This window comes from Phasianus colchicus, chromosome 2 (genome assembly GCF_987193195.1).
Source record: "Phasianus colchicus chromosome 2, bPhaCol1.hap1.1, whole genome shotgun sequence".
Classification (NCBI taxonomy): domain Eukaryota; kingdom Metazoa; phylum Chordata; class Aves; order Galliformes; family Phasianidae; genus Phasianus; species Phasianus colchicus.
The window spans coordinates 31,405,815-31,424,056 of record NC_143437.1 but is presented as its reverse complement, the minus strand read 5'-3'; the positions used below and the strand labels follow the sequence as shown (position 1 = coordinate 31,424,056).

General features: G+C 38.3%; 1 protein-coding gene across 10 annotated transcripts in view; it reads left to right on the top strand.

Annotated features, from left to right (window-relative positions):
• Positions 1-18,242, top strand: part of BIRC6 (baculoviral IAP repeat containing 6) — a 177,033-nt gene that overhangs the window by 132,290 nt on the left and 26,501 nt on the right. For all 10 annotated transcript variants that reach the window (XM_090135247.1, XM_090135246.1, XM_090135244.1 and 7 more), the window contains exon 66: positions 15,767-15,977. In XM_090135247.1, the coding sequence (XP_089991373.1) occupies positions 15,767-15,977 (211 nt within the window). The remainder of the gene's footprint in view (positions 1-15,766; positions 15,978-18,242) is intronic.

The following is an 18,242-nucleotide window of genomic DNA, read 5'->3' as shown; positions in this document are numbered from 1 at the left end:
AGTTTTCTTCTGTGACAACTTCCACAAAAATCTGTTTGAGATCTGACACTGTTACAGTTTGAATTGCAGTACAGTAGAGAAAAGCTGTGTCTGTTGGGAGATGCAATGATAAGATGAACCAGTTTGCTTAGTGTAACCAAGAAGCAGATGTCCATGCCCTTTCCTCCTCCTTTCTAAGGCTTTTGGTATTTTATTCTCATGACATCTATATACAGCTACTGGTTTTTTTATTTGGGGAGGAGTGGGGCGGGGGGGGGGAGTTGGTTATGAGCGCCTTACTTATTTTTTCTGACATAGGTAATGTTTGATGCCTTTGAGTCTGCAGTGATGGCATGGTTAGTCTGAGACAGATTTCAAAGTCTTTATTTTCCTGTCTGTGGCAGGAAAAAAAAGCTCAAGTTACTTTCAGATTTCTTGATGTGTATCACCTCAGCTTTATTCAAATGATGTTGAGACTTCAGCTACGTATCTACATCTTGTAAGAATTTTCCTTCCGATTGTGGAACTTCAATCGTACAGAATTCTCAGAGCTGTAAGTTCTAGCTTTTCCCCATCTGTCAGTCTTCACTCACCAGAAACATACTTGTTCTAGTCTCTCACACTTGCTCTATGGTAGTTCTATATTTAGAAAGGAGTTTAAGCTTTATCGGTGCCACCCAGAATAGTTTGACACAGAGAGTAACATCAGTTTTTCTGCCACACTCCTTTTGTTGCCAGCTTCCATTAGCACCAGTCAGGATCAACCACTGCTTTGTTGTCTGTGCATGTGGTTGGAATGCATACCAGTATTTAATCAAGAAAACTGGCAAGTTTGATAGCTGAGCTCAGCACGCCTTTGGAGGATGTTGAGTGATGTGTCCCATACTGGTTTGGAGGGAACTATTTTAAGCTCTCTTGATGAATGGAAGTTACTCGGGAGCTGGTGACTAAATCTTGCTGACTCCAACTGTGGTCACTTACTGAATGTTGTGGAATGATGGAAAAAGGACTATTGTTTTTGTCTTCAGTCTCACATAGGATGTCAGGCATCTTCATTTTTTACTTTTGCTGTGGTATCAAAGAGAGTCTCTTGTATGAGTGTTGTACCTCTGAAAAGTGATTGGTAATTTTTAAAATGCTTCAGTGATGACTCAGTGCTATTCTTTAAAGCTCAAGAGGTTTTCTTCCAAAGGTACCTGGGACTAATTCTTCTAGTTGGTTTGAATGTAAGCTGCACGCTTCTAGAGGATGGAGGATTTCAAGTATCAAATTTCTGAGCTGTCATGTTCATAAGTTTTATTGTGGTAGAGTTATCTGTTAAGCAAATATTGGATCCTTCTCCTGGGCAAGCCTGAAGAGGTAAAGTAGTGAGCATTCATCCTCGTCCAGGAAAGTGGCTCTTGCTGAACAACAGAACTAAAACAAATTCCTTTTTCTTCTTTAAAGCATCTTCCTTGGTGAGAAACAACAAATCTTGTGCATATGAGTGAGTCCAGATGACTGCTTTTATTTAAATATAGAGAAGGTACTGTCATCCTAGTACCTTTTGCTATGACTTTCTTCTGATTTCTTATCTTTACTTTGAAATGGTTTTGGAGCAAGACCGTGACATTCTCCTTGTGAAGTCTTTTATTTTCTATTGCAGAAAGAATGAATATGTGCTTATCATATTTTAAAAGCATTTAAGGTATTGAATTATTTCCTAGTGATGTTTTTGTAGCATAACAACTTAATAAACAGATTTTTTTTAAAATATTGAAGCTGATTATCCATGTGTGGTTAACAATATTGAAGGTGTACGAAAGAACTAATTGTAAACTTGTACATCTAATTTGACTCTGTTGCAGAATGTTATTTTAATTTACAGGGAGTTGTTATGAAGTATGCACTGAAACATTACCCTACTGAAGTATTTGAGAATTAAAGACCAGGCAACCTGCCTTTCTTTTGTAACTAGATACTGCATTGCATGTTGGATAAAACAGTCCTTTGAAGACTAAAGTTTTCTACCTCCAAAGAGTGCACAAATTATTTTTTCTCCAACAAATTATTATTTTGCAAAAATCATTGAGAGGTTTTATCTTCTACTTCAGTCTTTATCTGTTTCTGTACTCCGCATTGTTTTAGATTGCTTTTGAGCATCAGACCATTAACTGGAGAGCTCTTCACTGATTTACACAGCTAGTGATGACTTCTGGAGCTGCATATACAGAGCATGCTTTAACTTGCAGTCTCTAGCTCCACTCAACTGATTGCAGTAAATTTCCCATAAGGAAGGGAATTTTTTAGGCAAGATACCTGAAAAAGTATCAGGTGAGAGATAGAAGGGATAGGGCTAGTTTAAGTGAGGCTTCTCACATCACGCTTTGTTGTTCCTTCTGCTTTTGCTCACCTATGTGCTGCTGAGTTTCTGTGGAGTACTTTTCAGAAAGACAGATCTCTGGAATAAAGAGTGGAATTTTTTTGTCCGTTTGTTTATATGAGCTTTAAGTTACAGATATTTTTCCAAAATTATGACTGAGTCCCCAAAAGTTCTTTACAGAGCAATCTTGAAAGCATAAGGAAACTAGGTTGTTTTCTTATCTGCAGACCAATATGAAGTTCTGGACCTCTGTGGTTACAGGATAGTATGATTGCTTTGAAGCAGGAGCAACAGACTGCTTATCTATTTGTATCAGTCTGCCAAGAACCTGTTGTTTTATGGTATCCCCTTTGGATCTGCTTGAACATCAGTCTTCCACTACTGACATGAAGTATATTTTTCTGGCAGACTTCGATGCCTTGCACTCGGCTCTGCAATATGTTTTATGTAAAAGGAAACTAAACTGCAGTGTTTGCCTTTTGCCTTCCAAAGATGAGATACCTTTTTTAATAAGCTTCCTTGATATACAAGGATTTGTAGAAGCTAACATCATATATGAGATACAGCTGGTATTCATTTTATTACTAAAGTTAGTTCCTGTGGTTTTGTTTCTAATTGTTTACTTCAGAAGGAAAGGTTGTGGGGGCTGTTGTCTTCACAAGGATTTGGTTTTGGCCATAAGTGTGACTGTTCAAGGGATATGGCAGTAAAGCTTCTGCCTTCTTTAAAGAAAAGGGAGCCTAACCATAAGCTTTCCTGGTCGGTGTTATCTTACTGCTAAGATCTATGAGTATTTCATCCAGGAGTTTGTTTGTTTGTTTCCCATTTCATTAATTAGAAGGTAGGTACAACTCTGCTAATATATCAAACTGGGAGCCTCTAACTACTAAATTAGCTTTCCCTCACAGTGTAATTGGTAAAGACACTTCACAGGCCCTTTAAAATTTGAGGTACCACATTGCATCTTTGAAAATTTCCATGGTAAATATTATTGGAACTCTCATTTTCTTTTATTTTACTTTAGTCAGACAGTACATCTCAAATGGTTTCATGTGGATTTAATAAATGTAGTTGGATAGCTGGTGGGTATCTGAAATAGATTCCTCTGCAATCTACCATGTGCTCCAAACACAGTCACAGATTGATAACCAACAGCATCGGTGCTTTTTGAAAAGAGAATATATCATAGGGCATTACACTGGGTGTCCTGTAGTTCCATGTTACATTGTAGAAACGTTGATGTCCTTTTATTCTTATCCCATCCTGCTCCTTATTGCTAGTGCTACTGTAACTGCTGGGCATGAACATTTTATTAATGCACATAAGAGATTCCTAAAACTTCAGAATAGTAAATAATGCATTTTCAATGTGTTTTTCTTCTTTTTCCTCTATTAGTGACTTAGACATGTTGTGCAATGGAATAAGATGCTAAGAGTTTCTTGTGCAAAGAAAAAATCTATACAGAGAAGATTGCCATGATTAGTTTTAGATAATTTACTTCAGCTTTCCTGAGGAGGAGCTCCCAGTACTTCTGGATCAAATTTTATAACAGTTAGGAGTCATGAAGCTCAGAATGAATATGAAGAGAAGCTTAGTGGAACATTGAGCACTGCCTTTAATTTTCATCATTTGGAATTCTCCTTTGTTAGATGGTGTGATAGGTCTTTATTCTTGGCAGTAACATTCTCACTGTCTCATCTGTTGTTTTGCACGTATGTTCTTGTTTTCTCTCTTCTTTTTGAAAATAAAAGGTTATATCTGGCATTTCCCATATTCTTATGCAGATGCTTTTGTAATATTTCCTTTTTTGCATTTGGAGTATTGAACACAGGTCACAAGAAAAGAGGTCCCTGCAGTTGAAGGTGTTAGTCTGGAAAGAGCTTATTTCAGAACACAAACCCTCGTTTTTTAATAGTATTCCTGTCTTCTTGTCCTCTTAAAGTACCACTCATTTAGAAAACAATGCACTGTTTTCTTTTGAGTTTGTTTGTTGTTATGTTTTAATCTTGGGTTAGTGGATGACAGATTTTAAGAAGTGGTACAGGAGCTTGCTTGGCATTGCATGCATGAGGTAAACTCCTGTTCTGCATTTTTGTGGTGTGGGGATGATTCTTCCCATCATACATGATGCTCAGGCATGCGGGTCAATAAATTTACCATGTAGCTGCTTGCACTCTATGGCACTCAACATTGAGTGCAGGGGGTTGCCTTTCATATAAGGTAGGCTCAGGAAGGCTATTAGGCTTCAATTTCTCCACAGCCTGCGTTTCACCTGTTTATATCAAAACCCCACATTGATGTTTAAATAATCAGCTGTTCAACAGAAAACATACTGAAGTGGTAAAGGTTCTGTCTTGCATATGTAAGGGATTCTGTCATGTTGACAAGGCAACATAGTTAGGTGTTTAAGGCAGAATGAGATTTGTAAAATAGTCTTCTTTCTGTCACTTGAGGGTGTGATATTGTAGGTATGCTCACAAATGGAAAGTTTGCCCTGAAGCACAGTGAAAGCATGTCCATTCACTCAAATAGTAATGTGAGTGTCCTTTGCTGATAGTGTGGAGTTAGAAGTAAAAGCCTAAGTCCTGGCCTTCTTCCATCTACTGAAGTAATGGTTTAAAAAAAAAAAAGAAAGTAATCCTTCATTATCTAATTTTGAATTTCCACGTTGATTTCTGCAGCATGTGCTATGAAATGGCAGATTTCCATCTTATTTTCAATTCCCATCTTGCCTTAAAATACTAGTGACTGTTTTATGGGCTGGAAGGGGTAACATGACTTGCTGAGGACCATTTCAAGGTGGCTGCTTGCCCACTCCTCCTGCCAAAAATAGTGAAATCATTGTTCCCTCTCCCAATGCTGAGATGATGAAAGCCAGATTAACTTCCTTAAAAATCCTGCTTTGTGTTTGTAGAGCAGTGATACCTTTAATCTCTGTGGAGTGCCTGCACTTGAGAATTAGCTTCAATTATACTTTATGAATTAGGAATTCAAAAGGGGGTAAATATGTATGCTGATTTCTAATAATACACTTACAGCATGCCAATGTGAGTGTGCAACAAAGGAATGGGCCAACAAATAGAGTTGCTGTGTTAAGCTAAGAATTTGGTCAGATTCAAAAGTAAGCACACTTAACATGGAGCGACAGGCAAGCTTGCACCTGATTTTATTTGATTTTATTTTTTGATAACACTTTTGTCCACAGACCATTTAAATCATGGAATTCCTCTTAAGGAGAATATTTTTCTTACTTTCTTAGTTAAGGGGATGATTAATTTGACATTCTTAGCTTACAACTAATATTAAATTGATTTCATTAAACCTACTTCAAATAGAAGTTTTCTTTTCTTTTCGTATTAAATGCCATGGCAAAGAGAAGTAATGCTACCTATTTATTTCCATGGAACTACAACAGATACAAAGAACACAATAATAGTATTTTGATAGAGCATGTTCACAGCCACAACTCATTCTTTTTCAACACGGTCACCACCAATAGCCATGCGTTTTTGCCAGCCGTAGACAAGAGAATGCATGCTGCCCTTACCAAAATCTGCCCCAGCAAAGCTGACCCACTTTCACAGCTGCTTGTGGCAGTGTCATTGCTAGGAAAATGTTGCCCATGGAATCCATCTTTCACCAGCCCAAACAGGTGGAAGTCAGGAGATGCCAAATTTCGACTTAAAATGGGTGTGGTAGGACAGTTAAGCCAAAATGGGCATCATGCTCCACAGTGTGCAAGCTGGTATGGGGCTTGGCATTACTATGTTGGAAGATAAAGGTTGTCATCTTCTCTCATCTGATTCTGGAAGTTTGAGACTTCAGCTAAGCCACTGCTGCTATGATGCAGCAGTCAGAGTTGATGGTTTGACCGGGTTTCAGGAAATCTGGAAGGATCAGTCCTTTCCTATCTGACACAACATTGCACATCACTTTACCTGCTGAGGGCTGTGACTTGAACTACTTTGATGGGGAATTTGCTTGTTGCCACTCCATCGACTGCTGATTTGCCTTCAGCTCCTAGTGGTGACACCATGTCTCATCACTGGTAACGATAGGAGCCAAGAAACTGTCACCTTCAGCATTATAAGTAGGTCTTAACAAACTTGGATATGATGTGCTTTCTGTTCCTATGTGAACATTTGTGGGACACACCCAGTGCAAACTTTGCAATATTCCAGTGTTGCCACTATCATTTGCAATTCATTGGAAGTGATACTAGCCTGGAGAAAAGAAGGCTGCAGGGTGACCTCACTGCAGCCTTTCAACACCTAAAGGGAGCCTACAAACAGGAGAGGAATCAACTCTTTGAAAGGGTAGATAACTGCAGCACAAGAGGAAATGGTTTTAAGTTGAGGGAGAGGAGATTTAGGTTGGATGTCAGGGGGAAGTTCTTTACAGAGAGAGTGGTGAGGTGCTGGAACAGGCTGCCCAGAGAGGTTGTGGATGCCCCGTCCCTGGAGGTGTTCAAGGTCTAGTATTAAATGTGGGGAGGTTGGTGGCCCTGCATGTGGCAGGGGGATTGGAGGTTTATGATCCTTGAGGTCCCTTCCAACCTTGGCCATTCTGTGATTCTGTGATATTCAATTCTGTACACAGTTCCCAGGTCATAGTCTACCAGTTTGAATAGCTGAGCTGATTGAGACAGTCTTCATTTCACAGTACAAAAACTGTGCCTGGCCGTTTAGGACGTAGTGCGTCTTCCGTATTGCTGTCACCACTGTTGAAACATGAGCCACCATCTCACTGCTCACATCCACTGTTTGGTCTCTGTAAACTTTCAGCAAGCATTGATGAATGTCAGTGGGCACCATTTCTCTCACACGGAGACATTCAGACACACCTGTACTTGATATGTACATCCATGTCTGACTGTCCCTCTGCTGCCATCTGTCACTTGGCAACAAAATGTAACTGAATATTGGTGGGAAGGTTCAACCTCTACAGCCACACCACCACCAGCAGCCTCTGATGTCATAGGCCAATGTAATAACATAGAAGGCATTACTTTTGGAGCAGCCTTCATATTAATAATGAAACTTTTTTCATCCTCTGTCTGGGTATAAACACCTAATTCTCATGCATTCTCTGAATGTCTTTTGTATAAAACTTTTCTTCTATCTTCCCTGTATTTCCCTGCTTTATCTGAGTTTGTATCATTTTATGTCGATTCTGTAACTTTACCTTGATGCTTCCTTCTACTTGTTTTCTAGGTTTGGATGCAAACATCATTTGATTATAGTTCTATCATTTACTTACTTTTCTGCATGTTTTATTGTTTTAAAGAATTGGTACTGGGGGAAATGTGTGGACCTTTGGGAGAGGAGATTTTTGGAAGTGCAGTGGCACTGGATTCATTGGCAGTAGGAATTTCCTCTGTGCAGTACTCTGGTTAAATCCCTTCTACTCTGATACTTGCTGGACCATTTAAACACAACCCGAAAAAGACGAAAAAAAGTGAATATGACAGTTTTCATTTTTAGTTTTCATTAATTATTCTTATTTGATGGTTCTTGTTGCCTCCAAGAAACTTCTCTTTATTACCTGACTCCCTGTTCAAGATTATTTGCAGTATTAATTAATAGCAGAGAACGGTGTCTTTCGTGGATTCTGTTCCCAGGGACATGAGTGTGGCATGGAAATAGCACTATTTCCAATGTTGTGAACCACACGTGGCTCTAGTAATCATGCTTACAAAGCTGCTTCCCTTGTATGTCTTTCATATCTGTTGTGTATCCCTTGTATGTCTGCCATATCTTGCCCTTTCAAAACAGGAAATTGTCAGTTGTGTTTGCTCAGCTGTACATACTGGCTTCGTGCAACAGTGCCTCGTGCTTTCCTGGCAAAGCTTTGTTTTCTAGGTTCACTGATGTACTCATAACAAGTTTTTTAAGTGAATAATGTTATTCAATTTCACTTTTAAATAAAACCTTCCTGAAAAAATCTATCTTCACCAAAATCAAATATGCTTTAAGAATAAATGAAGCAGAACTCCTTAAGAGCAGTGGGCTGCCCTCTGAGTGGCATTCCTGCCCAGACTCCAGGTGACAGACCGACTAGCTTGAACAGTGCATCTTCCTTCTTGGAGTTGAAATGCACAACTTCCCTTTCTTGCAGCAGTTAACCTGTTATTTTTTTCTAGTTTCCTAGAGCAGGCAAGTAAGCGAGCACTGCGATGCTGGGGCAGACCATGCTTGTCAGCCTGTTACTTTTATCACCAATAGTGGGCAGTAGCAGTTGCCTATGGGAGAGCATAGCAACGGAGCTGACCTGTAACTGCTGTGCTACTAATGCTGTTGTGTGGCCAGGGCTTGTGTCACCTCATTTATGAGTCCTTAGTGCCCTTTCTTACATTCTTACATGAATTTACCCAATTACTTCTGAACCTGTAATAATATTTCTGCCCCAGCATTTATTGCTAAGCTCTTCCAAAGCCTAACTGTGAAGTGTTGTGTAACACATCCTGATGTTCTTTTACAACTTGCAGGCTTCTCATGGCATGCCAAGTTCTTTTGATGTACAGATCAGTCCTGTTCACGTTTTCTTTACCACTGATAACTTCGAAAAACTTTATCATTTGCTTCTTTAGTCTCTGGGGCTGCAAGGTCTTCATTTGTTTCATTTGAGGTAGTACAGCAGCTCTCATGCTGTAGCTTCAGTTTTTCAGTTGCTTTTTATCCCTTTTCCAGTTCTGTGCTGTCTTCTTGAGACAATGGAGAAATGCACATCTGTTGAAGCCATACTACTATTTGAATGCCATTTCAATAAGTAATTTGTAATTTCTTTCAATTTTCTCATATTTGGTCTATTTTCTTTTTTTTCTTTTTTTTCTTTTTTTCTTTTTTGACTGCTGCTACTGACAGCATAGGAACAAGGTGCTTTGAAGAAGGCTGAATCTGAGTAATAATCATTGTCATGAACTTGGAGCCTGCACATGTTAGGAGACCTATCATTACTGCGTTGTTTCACTCTGCTCTGATACAGGGTTTGTAACTCCTGAGCTGGAAGCAAGCTTCCAGCATGAGGCTTATCCCCCTCCTCCTGCTGCAAAGGGACTCATCTCTTCTGATGCTCTCTTTTTTTTTTTTTCCTGATGATCAAAAATGGTACCATGAAAATGTTTATGCCACTCTTATATATGGAAAAGCAAAGAAAAAGTCAGAGTAATTAGATGATTACAAGATGACAACGTTTAGAAAGCTTTTATTTTTGCCCTAAGGTTAATGTTTCCTTTAAGATATCTGATTTTGAAATATTCTGCAGGCAATCTTTTTTTCTGTCAAAATGTAACTGAACATAGGGTGCTAATTAGGCCTATTATAAAAGAGGCTTGCCCTGGGTTGATTGTGAAACAGAAAATCAAGAGGCAGCAGAGCATGACGTATTTGGAACTGACACTATTGCCTGCAGCATGGACTGCATTCATAGATCATATGTTTGAAAAGATGCGATAAAGGGGGCTGAGGAGCGCCTGCACTTGTAAAATCTGTAGGAAAAGGAAGTGGGGCCCTCCTGGAAGCACCGTGTCTGACATGGATGTCTGGCAGTGTCTGTGGTTGCAAGGCTGTATGAAGGTTTTAACTGAAAATAGAAAATCAGTGGTTTTTTGTGTGGCTTTTTTGAGGAATAGCATTTTTTTTTGCTGCTGAAAATCTTTAATAGGAGAAGGAGATCCTGAAAAACGTAATTTAAACACAGCTATGCATTTTAGGTTTGTGAAAAACCTGCTAAGTGCACCCTTAGTAATTATAAGGCATATTTCAGGAGTGGTATAAAGTTGAGAGAATCTCTAAGTGATGTGAAGGTTAAAAAAAAATACATCAGTGACAGATGTGTGTTGTACTGCAGTTATGATCTTAACATTGAGCTTAGAGGATTTTTAATAAGAGAAATGATAATAACATTATTTACTTTGTCTTTTTAAATTGAGGAGACCAGTGTCTTTTAAACTTTGATGCTGTTTTTTTAAAAAAAAAATCTGTTCCTTGGAGTGCAGAAGTGTTCTTCTGTGGTTGGGTTGTTTGGTTTTGTTGGTAATTAGGTTTTTTTGCTGGTTTGTTTTTGCCAGGGAGATTTGAATGCACTGTAGTAAACCTTGAGCCTTTATGCCTGATGTAAATAGAAGAGTTGTAATAGAGTTGTTCCGTGTAAATATTGGTACTTTTCTTTCATATTAGTTGAAATGGAGGCAGAGTATGGAAAGGTAAAGAACAAATACTTTTTGTCTTTCTAAGAAGATGTGAAGTCTAATAGGGGAAAAGTAAATCCGAATCAAATGAGGAAATGAGACACAGAGAAGGCTCTTGGGTCTCTGGAAACTGCCCCATGCAAGAAGCAAAGTTCTTGGCATGGGAGATGAGAATGTTACTGTAAAATCAGAATTCAAATTTATCATGGATTATAAAAGTCATTTTGTTCAAGTTTTAATCTGTTTTTTCTCCTCTCTTGGTCTATTAAATGCAAGCCATACTTTTTGCATGAATTTTAAGTTTAACCTCATGTTTCTTCTTTCTAGTCTGCATTCTGTACAGAATGCCCTTTTCCTTTCTGTTATTTCCTTTTAAACATGGCTGTGTATCTCATGGCTGCTGTGGGAGCTGCAGGAAGTTGGAAAGAGTGCCTGGTCCCAGTGCTGCCAGCACAACCTTGTTTCCTTCAGCAGTGGCATACTTTCCTTGTACTAAAGAAGCCAGGAGTGTGTACATCTGGCAATGTGATGCACTTAAAACCGGTTTGGAGGGTTGGTTTTTCTTTTTTTCAGTTGGTGGTTGTTCCACAGGTGTCTGTTTTGCCTTGTTGTACATTACATTTACAAGCACTTTGGGGTAGAAATTCCTATTTTAGTCATAGTCAGAATCACAGTGGGAATACCTTCACATTAGATCCCTATTAAAGCACAAGTTGTCATCATTTTCTTAGAAATTATTCTTCTCTATTTCTTCAATCTACTGTAAAGTGTGAACATTTTTAATATAGTGCATATACTATACTAATCATTTATTTTATTGTAAAGTAAATATGTTTATTCTTTGTATTATGTTTTAAATGTCCATTACAATGGAAATAAGCTTTATAATCTTACTCATACCCTGTTAAGTTGTATTGAGGTTGTTAAGTGAATTGCAGAAAAATTTATTGCTGCTCAGTATTATCTATTTAATGGGCCATTAGGCCTGGCTATTCTTTGTTTGAATATTGTATAATATTAAAAGCAAGCAAATGCATTAGAGTCACAGAGCCATTATCTTGTTACAGATACTTACATAATTTGAGGCAATACCTTGATCCTGTGAAGCTACCTGTCCTCATGTGCTTTTTCATTTATTGAGATTGTAATTGCATATGGGTAGACTTAGGTCCTCTTAAGAAGTAGAGCTGTATCAGTGATGCATAAATAGATGTGGAAAGCAATCCAAATCTCTTAACATTACACACAGTTCTGAACCTAAATCAGTTATTTTCCAGGAATGACTGGCTTGTGTTTAGAACTCTTCAACGATGTGGTAGGTGCTTTCATATCTCACAACCTTTTGGTATTTGTGAAAGATGGGCATTTTCCAAAGACAGATGCTCAGTACTTTCTGACAGTGGAGACTTAAAATCACTTCAGTTTCTTCATCTCTCCGCCAGCCCCCAGGCAGAACTGCTCACTGCTGAGGTACGAGGGAAGCTTGGTTTTATGAATTGTCATTTTTGACCTGTTTTTAGGCTTCTTTGCCTTTCAAAATTGCAAATACTGCAGCAGGAGACTAATAGATATTTGTGATTATTGGATAATATTTTTGTTGCTGGAATAGCAGAGAATCCTGGGTAATGTATCCATCTGTCATTTATTACAAAGCCAAGAATTTCAATCTCCTGTTTTCATTTTCTTAGGAATGCAGCGTATTTGCTGTTTGGTGTGCTCATGTATGTGCCCATGTAACTGAAATGCTGTTTGTGCCACCTTATACAACTGAAGTACCCATATAAAAATAATTCTGATATATGTAAGAAGTACTAATACTATTCAAATTATAGCATCTCTATGAGCAAAACTACTTCTTTTTATTTCCTGATGTGTAGAAAAGAAAATCCAACACAAGAAGATGCTGTATTAAACGTCAATAAAATGTTACTGTAAACTTGCATTGCCCAATTCAGTAAGACAGAAGAAAAGTTCCATGATTTCCCAAGGTACAGCATGCTTCAGCAGTGGCTTACTTGTAACACTTGTTCTTCACTGGTGTTTATGTTTGCTTAAAAGCCAAATTGCTGTGATTATGGACAGAGAGGTATAGGTACGTAAGGATGGAAGCCTAAAGGTGCCATTGCTTCTATTCGGTGGAAATAGGATTTCTTAATTTTCAGACTGTATATTTTTCTCCGCAATACTACGCGGAGAAAATTTGATTCCTTTTAATTTTGGTTCCCTTAAAGGACTTAAATACAGGATCTAAATGACTTCCTTTTTTTTTTTTAAAGAGCCATATAATGTATATTTCTGAAGTACTCTCCCATCTACATAGTTAATGATATCTAAAGGAAAGATATATCTTACAGATCCCAGCTAACTTAGTATGTTGCAAACTCAAGGAACAGTGAAGATGATGCTGGAGCCTCGGTGCTCCAGGCTGACCATAGAGGCTCCGCTGTGCTCTGTGTCACTCCTGGGAGATTCTGTGGCCACATGAGTGCATGTTGCTGGTCCAGGCAGCAGAGGGTGGACACAGCGGCAGGGCTGGGCCAGTGACTCCTTCACAGAGAAGCATTGTGTACTCCTAGAGGGCTTAAGCATGGTGACTTAAAAATGGAGCATAATCCAATTGGGAACTCCTAATTATAAGTAAATGTCGGGATTGTTAAAATGCTTGAGTACTCTTATTTCAGAAAACAGATGCTGCAGTCAGTTTGGCATCTTCTTTCAAGTGAAAATAAAGGCACAAGGAATAGAAGAACTGCCCAATAAATATAATAAACAGCAGTTTTTCAATTTTGAGCTTTTTACAGCAAGTTTTATACTTACCCAGATATCCAGTTCTCAAGAGAGAAAATTTTCCTCTCTGTTTGGTTTTACACTGGGGCCGACAGGGAATTCTTTTCTGGTATTTTGGACAAGCATACTTGCACAGATCATAATCTTTACTAAGTATAATGAACAAAAGTAGTGTAAGATTCAATGATAACAAGGAATTGAGATAGAAGAGTCTAGAAGGCAATATTTTAAAAACAGTGATAAACATGAAAGTAAAAAATAAAAGCAAAAAATGGTAGTTGTTCCCTAAAAGTACAGTGTTTAAATTGAAACCAAGCAAATGTTTTCATTTGTTTCACAAGGGAACAATTGCAAAGCAGTATAAGTTAGTTGAATCTGATAAAAACATAAATTCTGCCCTTTCTTCCTAGAAGACATTTCTATGTTAAAGTTAATGTCAGCTCAGTTTCTCTCACAGCAGTGAATTTGAACGTAACTCTCCATCCAGCCAAGGAGGAGAGGGCAAACAGGCACTGAGGATTTGAAATGATGTTTTCTGGCCTTGTGAAAATGTGTTGGTTAAATTAAAGAAAGAGCAAAGCTTTCCAGGAGTGAACTGCTGTGGTTATCAAAGGGTTGGGGTTTGTCCTTCCCCCAGCTGTCTCATAGCAGACTGCTGTTGTTTATATGGTTTTAGCACTGCAGGCTGGAGGTGGACTTTGAGGAGGGATAGACCAGGGCGTTTTATCTCATCTCTTTGTTTTCCCCTCATGCTTTTTCTCCAAGAGCCCAGATGCATCAGCCCTTCACACAGACCTCTTCACCTCAGACCTGTTCTTGTTGCTTTAGTGAGCATTTTACACATTTGAGGGATTTTTCAGTGGGGCAGTCTTTATTCACTACAGAGTAGGCTGTAGTGAATAAAGTGAGAGAGCAAAGGAATGAATGTGTATTTTTTATATATATTATGGCAAATAGGAAGGTGATCTTTTCAAATGCCAGTGTTTAAATACATTGGGGTTTGATTTCAATGATATATTTAAGCACAGGGTATTTTCAGAGCTGTGATACCAGACCTGACAAATTAATGCTTTGTTTCAGTAAATCTTCCTTCTGTTCAACTAAAGAAATTTTTGCCCAGTCAAGTGTTTGGGGTGTTTCAGCAGTTTCAAAATACAAATAGTAAACTCATGATCAAAGAAGAGAGAAGTCCAGCTGAAAACTTGGATAAACTCGCTCGTTGAATTTTAGTTGGCTATTTATCCTGACCCATCATGCTGCATTTAGTGCTAAAAGATTGCTAATGGGACATGAAAGTTTGTGATATGCTTTAGCTTGGAGGGTGAGGTGCTAAATGAAACATTAAAGAGTTATTCTGTGCTTCATTCTGTCCTAATGCAAGTTGTCAGTTAATTTTTGTGTGTGTGTGTTGGAAAAAGCAGAAATGTATTTTATCAAACTCAGTCATTTGTAAACACTTTGAACTAGAGCAATGGCTTTTTTTCTGCAGTTAGGTTAAAAATAGTATGTCCTGGGGACAGAGGAAGCAGCTGTGTTAAAGTATCTGAGTATTGCTACATTTTCAGGATTTCTATTAATGATATAAAGTCAGTTGAAATGACATCCATTGCATATTTGTCCAGGCAAGTGGAAAAGAAAAATAAACAATGTGGTGCTAGAGAATCCATTAGAATCATGAGTGTCTCTGCATGTCTTTCCTACTTAGAAGAGCTGATACCTATGTATTGCCTCAGTTACTTCCATCATTCTGAGCAACACTAGGACAGTGAAATTTGCCTTCTAGTATATATTCTTATTCATCCTTACAGGTTTGTAGTTCACAAGTGTGCAGATAAAGTATGCATCCTTTTCAAATAGTGCATGCTCTGAAGAATGCATAATTGTTTTTAAAGATGATGTTAACGTGGAAAGGAGAAAAGCTAGACCTCTGAGCAGATAAATTCATTTATTTCATGACTATAAATATTCCTGCAGTAATGCAGACAAATTTTCCCAAAGGAGAAGGTAACTATAGATAAAAATGGATGATATTTAAGTCTTTCTTTATTAATGCTTATGCTATTAGAATGCCAAATGCTACAGTGTTGCATTATATAGCTTTTCACTTTGCCTTGGAGTAAAAGGTTAGAATTTCTCCCCGATGTAGATGTTCGTTTGCCATCTCTGCCAGCATACACCATGATCCAGGTTTGTGTAATAAGCTTCCAGAAAAAAATTGTTTGTGTGGTAATCTACTGTGTACTCATCAGCACTTTTTCTTTTGTCATCTTGTGTCTTTTGCTAACCTTTGTTTTCTAGGTATCTTCCCAATTTATTCTGGACAAGTCAATTAAAACATAAAACATTTTAAATGGCTGTTACAAAATACCATGTTACATAACTGTCATTAACATTTTAATTAGTTTTATATAGTAGTTTTAGTAATAAATGTAAATTGTTTTTCCTCCTAGTTTTGGATATGGCCCGACACGTCCCTCTCTACCGAGCCCTGTTAGAATTACTCCGTGCTATTGCATCTTGCACGTCAATGGTGCCATTACTGCTTCCTCTGTCTGGAGAAAATAGTGAAGAGGAAGAAGAGCAGTTGGAGTCACAAGCTTCTGTTGGGACCTTGTTGGCTAAAATGAAGACCTGTGTAGATACCTATACCAACCGACTGAGGTAACTGTTCTCATTATCACAGCCATTATGCCATTGTCCGGACTGAGAACATACCATCTGCTTGATGTACATTTGTCTTTACTATGTATATGTTCTAATTTATTATGTTACTTACTAGAACTTTTTTTTCCATGACACAAACAAGTTGGTGGGTTTCATACTTTTTTTGGAAAGAGGACTAAGAGCTTCAAATTTCAAATTTCTTTCTTCAGTGAGGACTTTATGTTTCCTGCTGTCAGTCTGCAAGCAGGAGCATCCTTGGAAGCTCTTTAAACATGCCCATTAAACATGCCCATTCTGTAAAGGGCAGGATTGAGGAGGATTAAACCAGATGGTATTTTTTACCAGAAATATCCCAGGTTTCTTCTATGCACTGCTGTGCCCCTTTATCCATTGAGTAAGGATTCCTCAGTGGATTGTCTGTCAGAGACTAACTGGTTAGTAGAGAAGCCTTTTTGGGTTCTGTCAGAAAGTATAAGATTAAGAAGGCAAAAGACTTAGTTGTTATTTGTAGTGAGAATTCTACTGTGTACTGCAAGCCTAAGATAGCTGAAGGTTTTTGACTGGCATTATCTGTTGGCACTACGTATGTAGAGAATGCTTTGGCACACGGTGATTGTACAACAGTTAATCTTTCCATTAACATGAGTTTTAGAGGTAAGCTGGTATGCTGAAGATGATTTGAAATTATAAATGAATGCCCTGGAGCCGTCTTGCCAGGTTTCAAGGTCTTCTACCCTTTTCCAAGAAACTCCACACTTGACAGTTCTTGTCAAACACTCCTGCAGTCTGACAGAGCCATTAGCAAACAAATGGAAAAGTGTCCAAATATCCCTTCTCTGCAGTGATGCTATCTGGCTGCGTGAGGCTTGCCATATAAAGCCATACAGGCTTGTTCTGTGCGCTGTCCAGAGTTCAGGGGACTTCTTAAGGAAAGTTATGCAGCCAAGTCATAAATGACAGCTTGTTTCAGTAACCGTAGACCAGTCTCTTGGTACTTCCCTTTATTACTGCCTTTTTAAAAAGCCAGTAATAAATACAGATTTTGTGTGAACCCAGTCCAATTGGTAGCTGCATTTTTCCTTGATGATTCTGGTATAGTCCATAGTTACATGCCAGTTTTGCTTTGTCAGACCTGGTATTATTGTCCTATTATCTGTCCCAGACGGGTTGGGCCATGGATCTTGGACAACAGTAAGACCAGCAGTCTTTTTCCTGTTCTGTTCAGTAAAAACCAGTACCTGTATTGCTAAATTGTTTTTCCTTTTCTGAATTCACTCTTTTGACAAAGAAGAACTGCATATTTTAGATAAATATAATTCCATTTTGTATAATTCTAACAGCCCAAACAACTTAGTTGTGTCTTTCTTCTGGTTCTTTGCGGTTTCTGGCTGTTCTGTTTCAAAGACCAAGCCAGCTTCTCAGAGCAATTCAGAGCGATTAGATGAATTTGATCTTTGATTCTCACGCTCTGCAGAATTATGGCTTATCTTTGAAATTCTGCTGTCACTGAATCTAACTGCTGATTTACATGAAAGGTTGCACTTTTGCTATGGCTCACCAGGCAAGAGACAAGTGTGAGAAGACTTTGTTTAAATCAGTTGACCAAGTAAGTTGGTGCTGCATGTGTTTGTTGCCTGAAGGGAACAGTCACTGGTCTGGCACTCACAGAAGCAAGGAGCTCCTGCATGCTTCCCAATCCCTTGTGCCTCTGGCAGGTGCTGGAATTGGTACAGATTTCACAACCAGCTTTTCATCTGTTTCTGGATGTCTCCAACATTTCTGGTTTCCAGAGCTGAGGATTTGAGTGTGGGTTTTTTTGTGATGGTTGAGTCAACTTTTTATGCCCTGACTGAGGGAAGTGAGAGAACTGAAAGGCAAATGCTGCAATTCAGATTCCCATTCTTAATCTTTTAATAATTTTCTGCCACCAGCAGTTAAGAGGTTTCTTAGGTTCTTGTCAATTGCTTCCAATATGAAGTTGGCTTATTAAGAAACAATATTCATATTTGCCTGAAAAAATGTAATGATCTCCCTAAGCATATGCTGAAATATCACGAGATGAATACAATATCTGAAAAAGATATATGTAAAATATTTTTCTCCCATTGTAAACTGAGAACACATGCCAATCAGTACTTGAAATTTTGAGCAGGAATCCCATTATTTGGAATAATTTCTAGTAGTTGCTGATGGGCTTAATTTCTTGTGAATTTCTCTAATCCTTTTTAACTTAGCTTTCTAGTCTTGCTTATCAAGCATGTA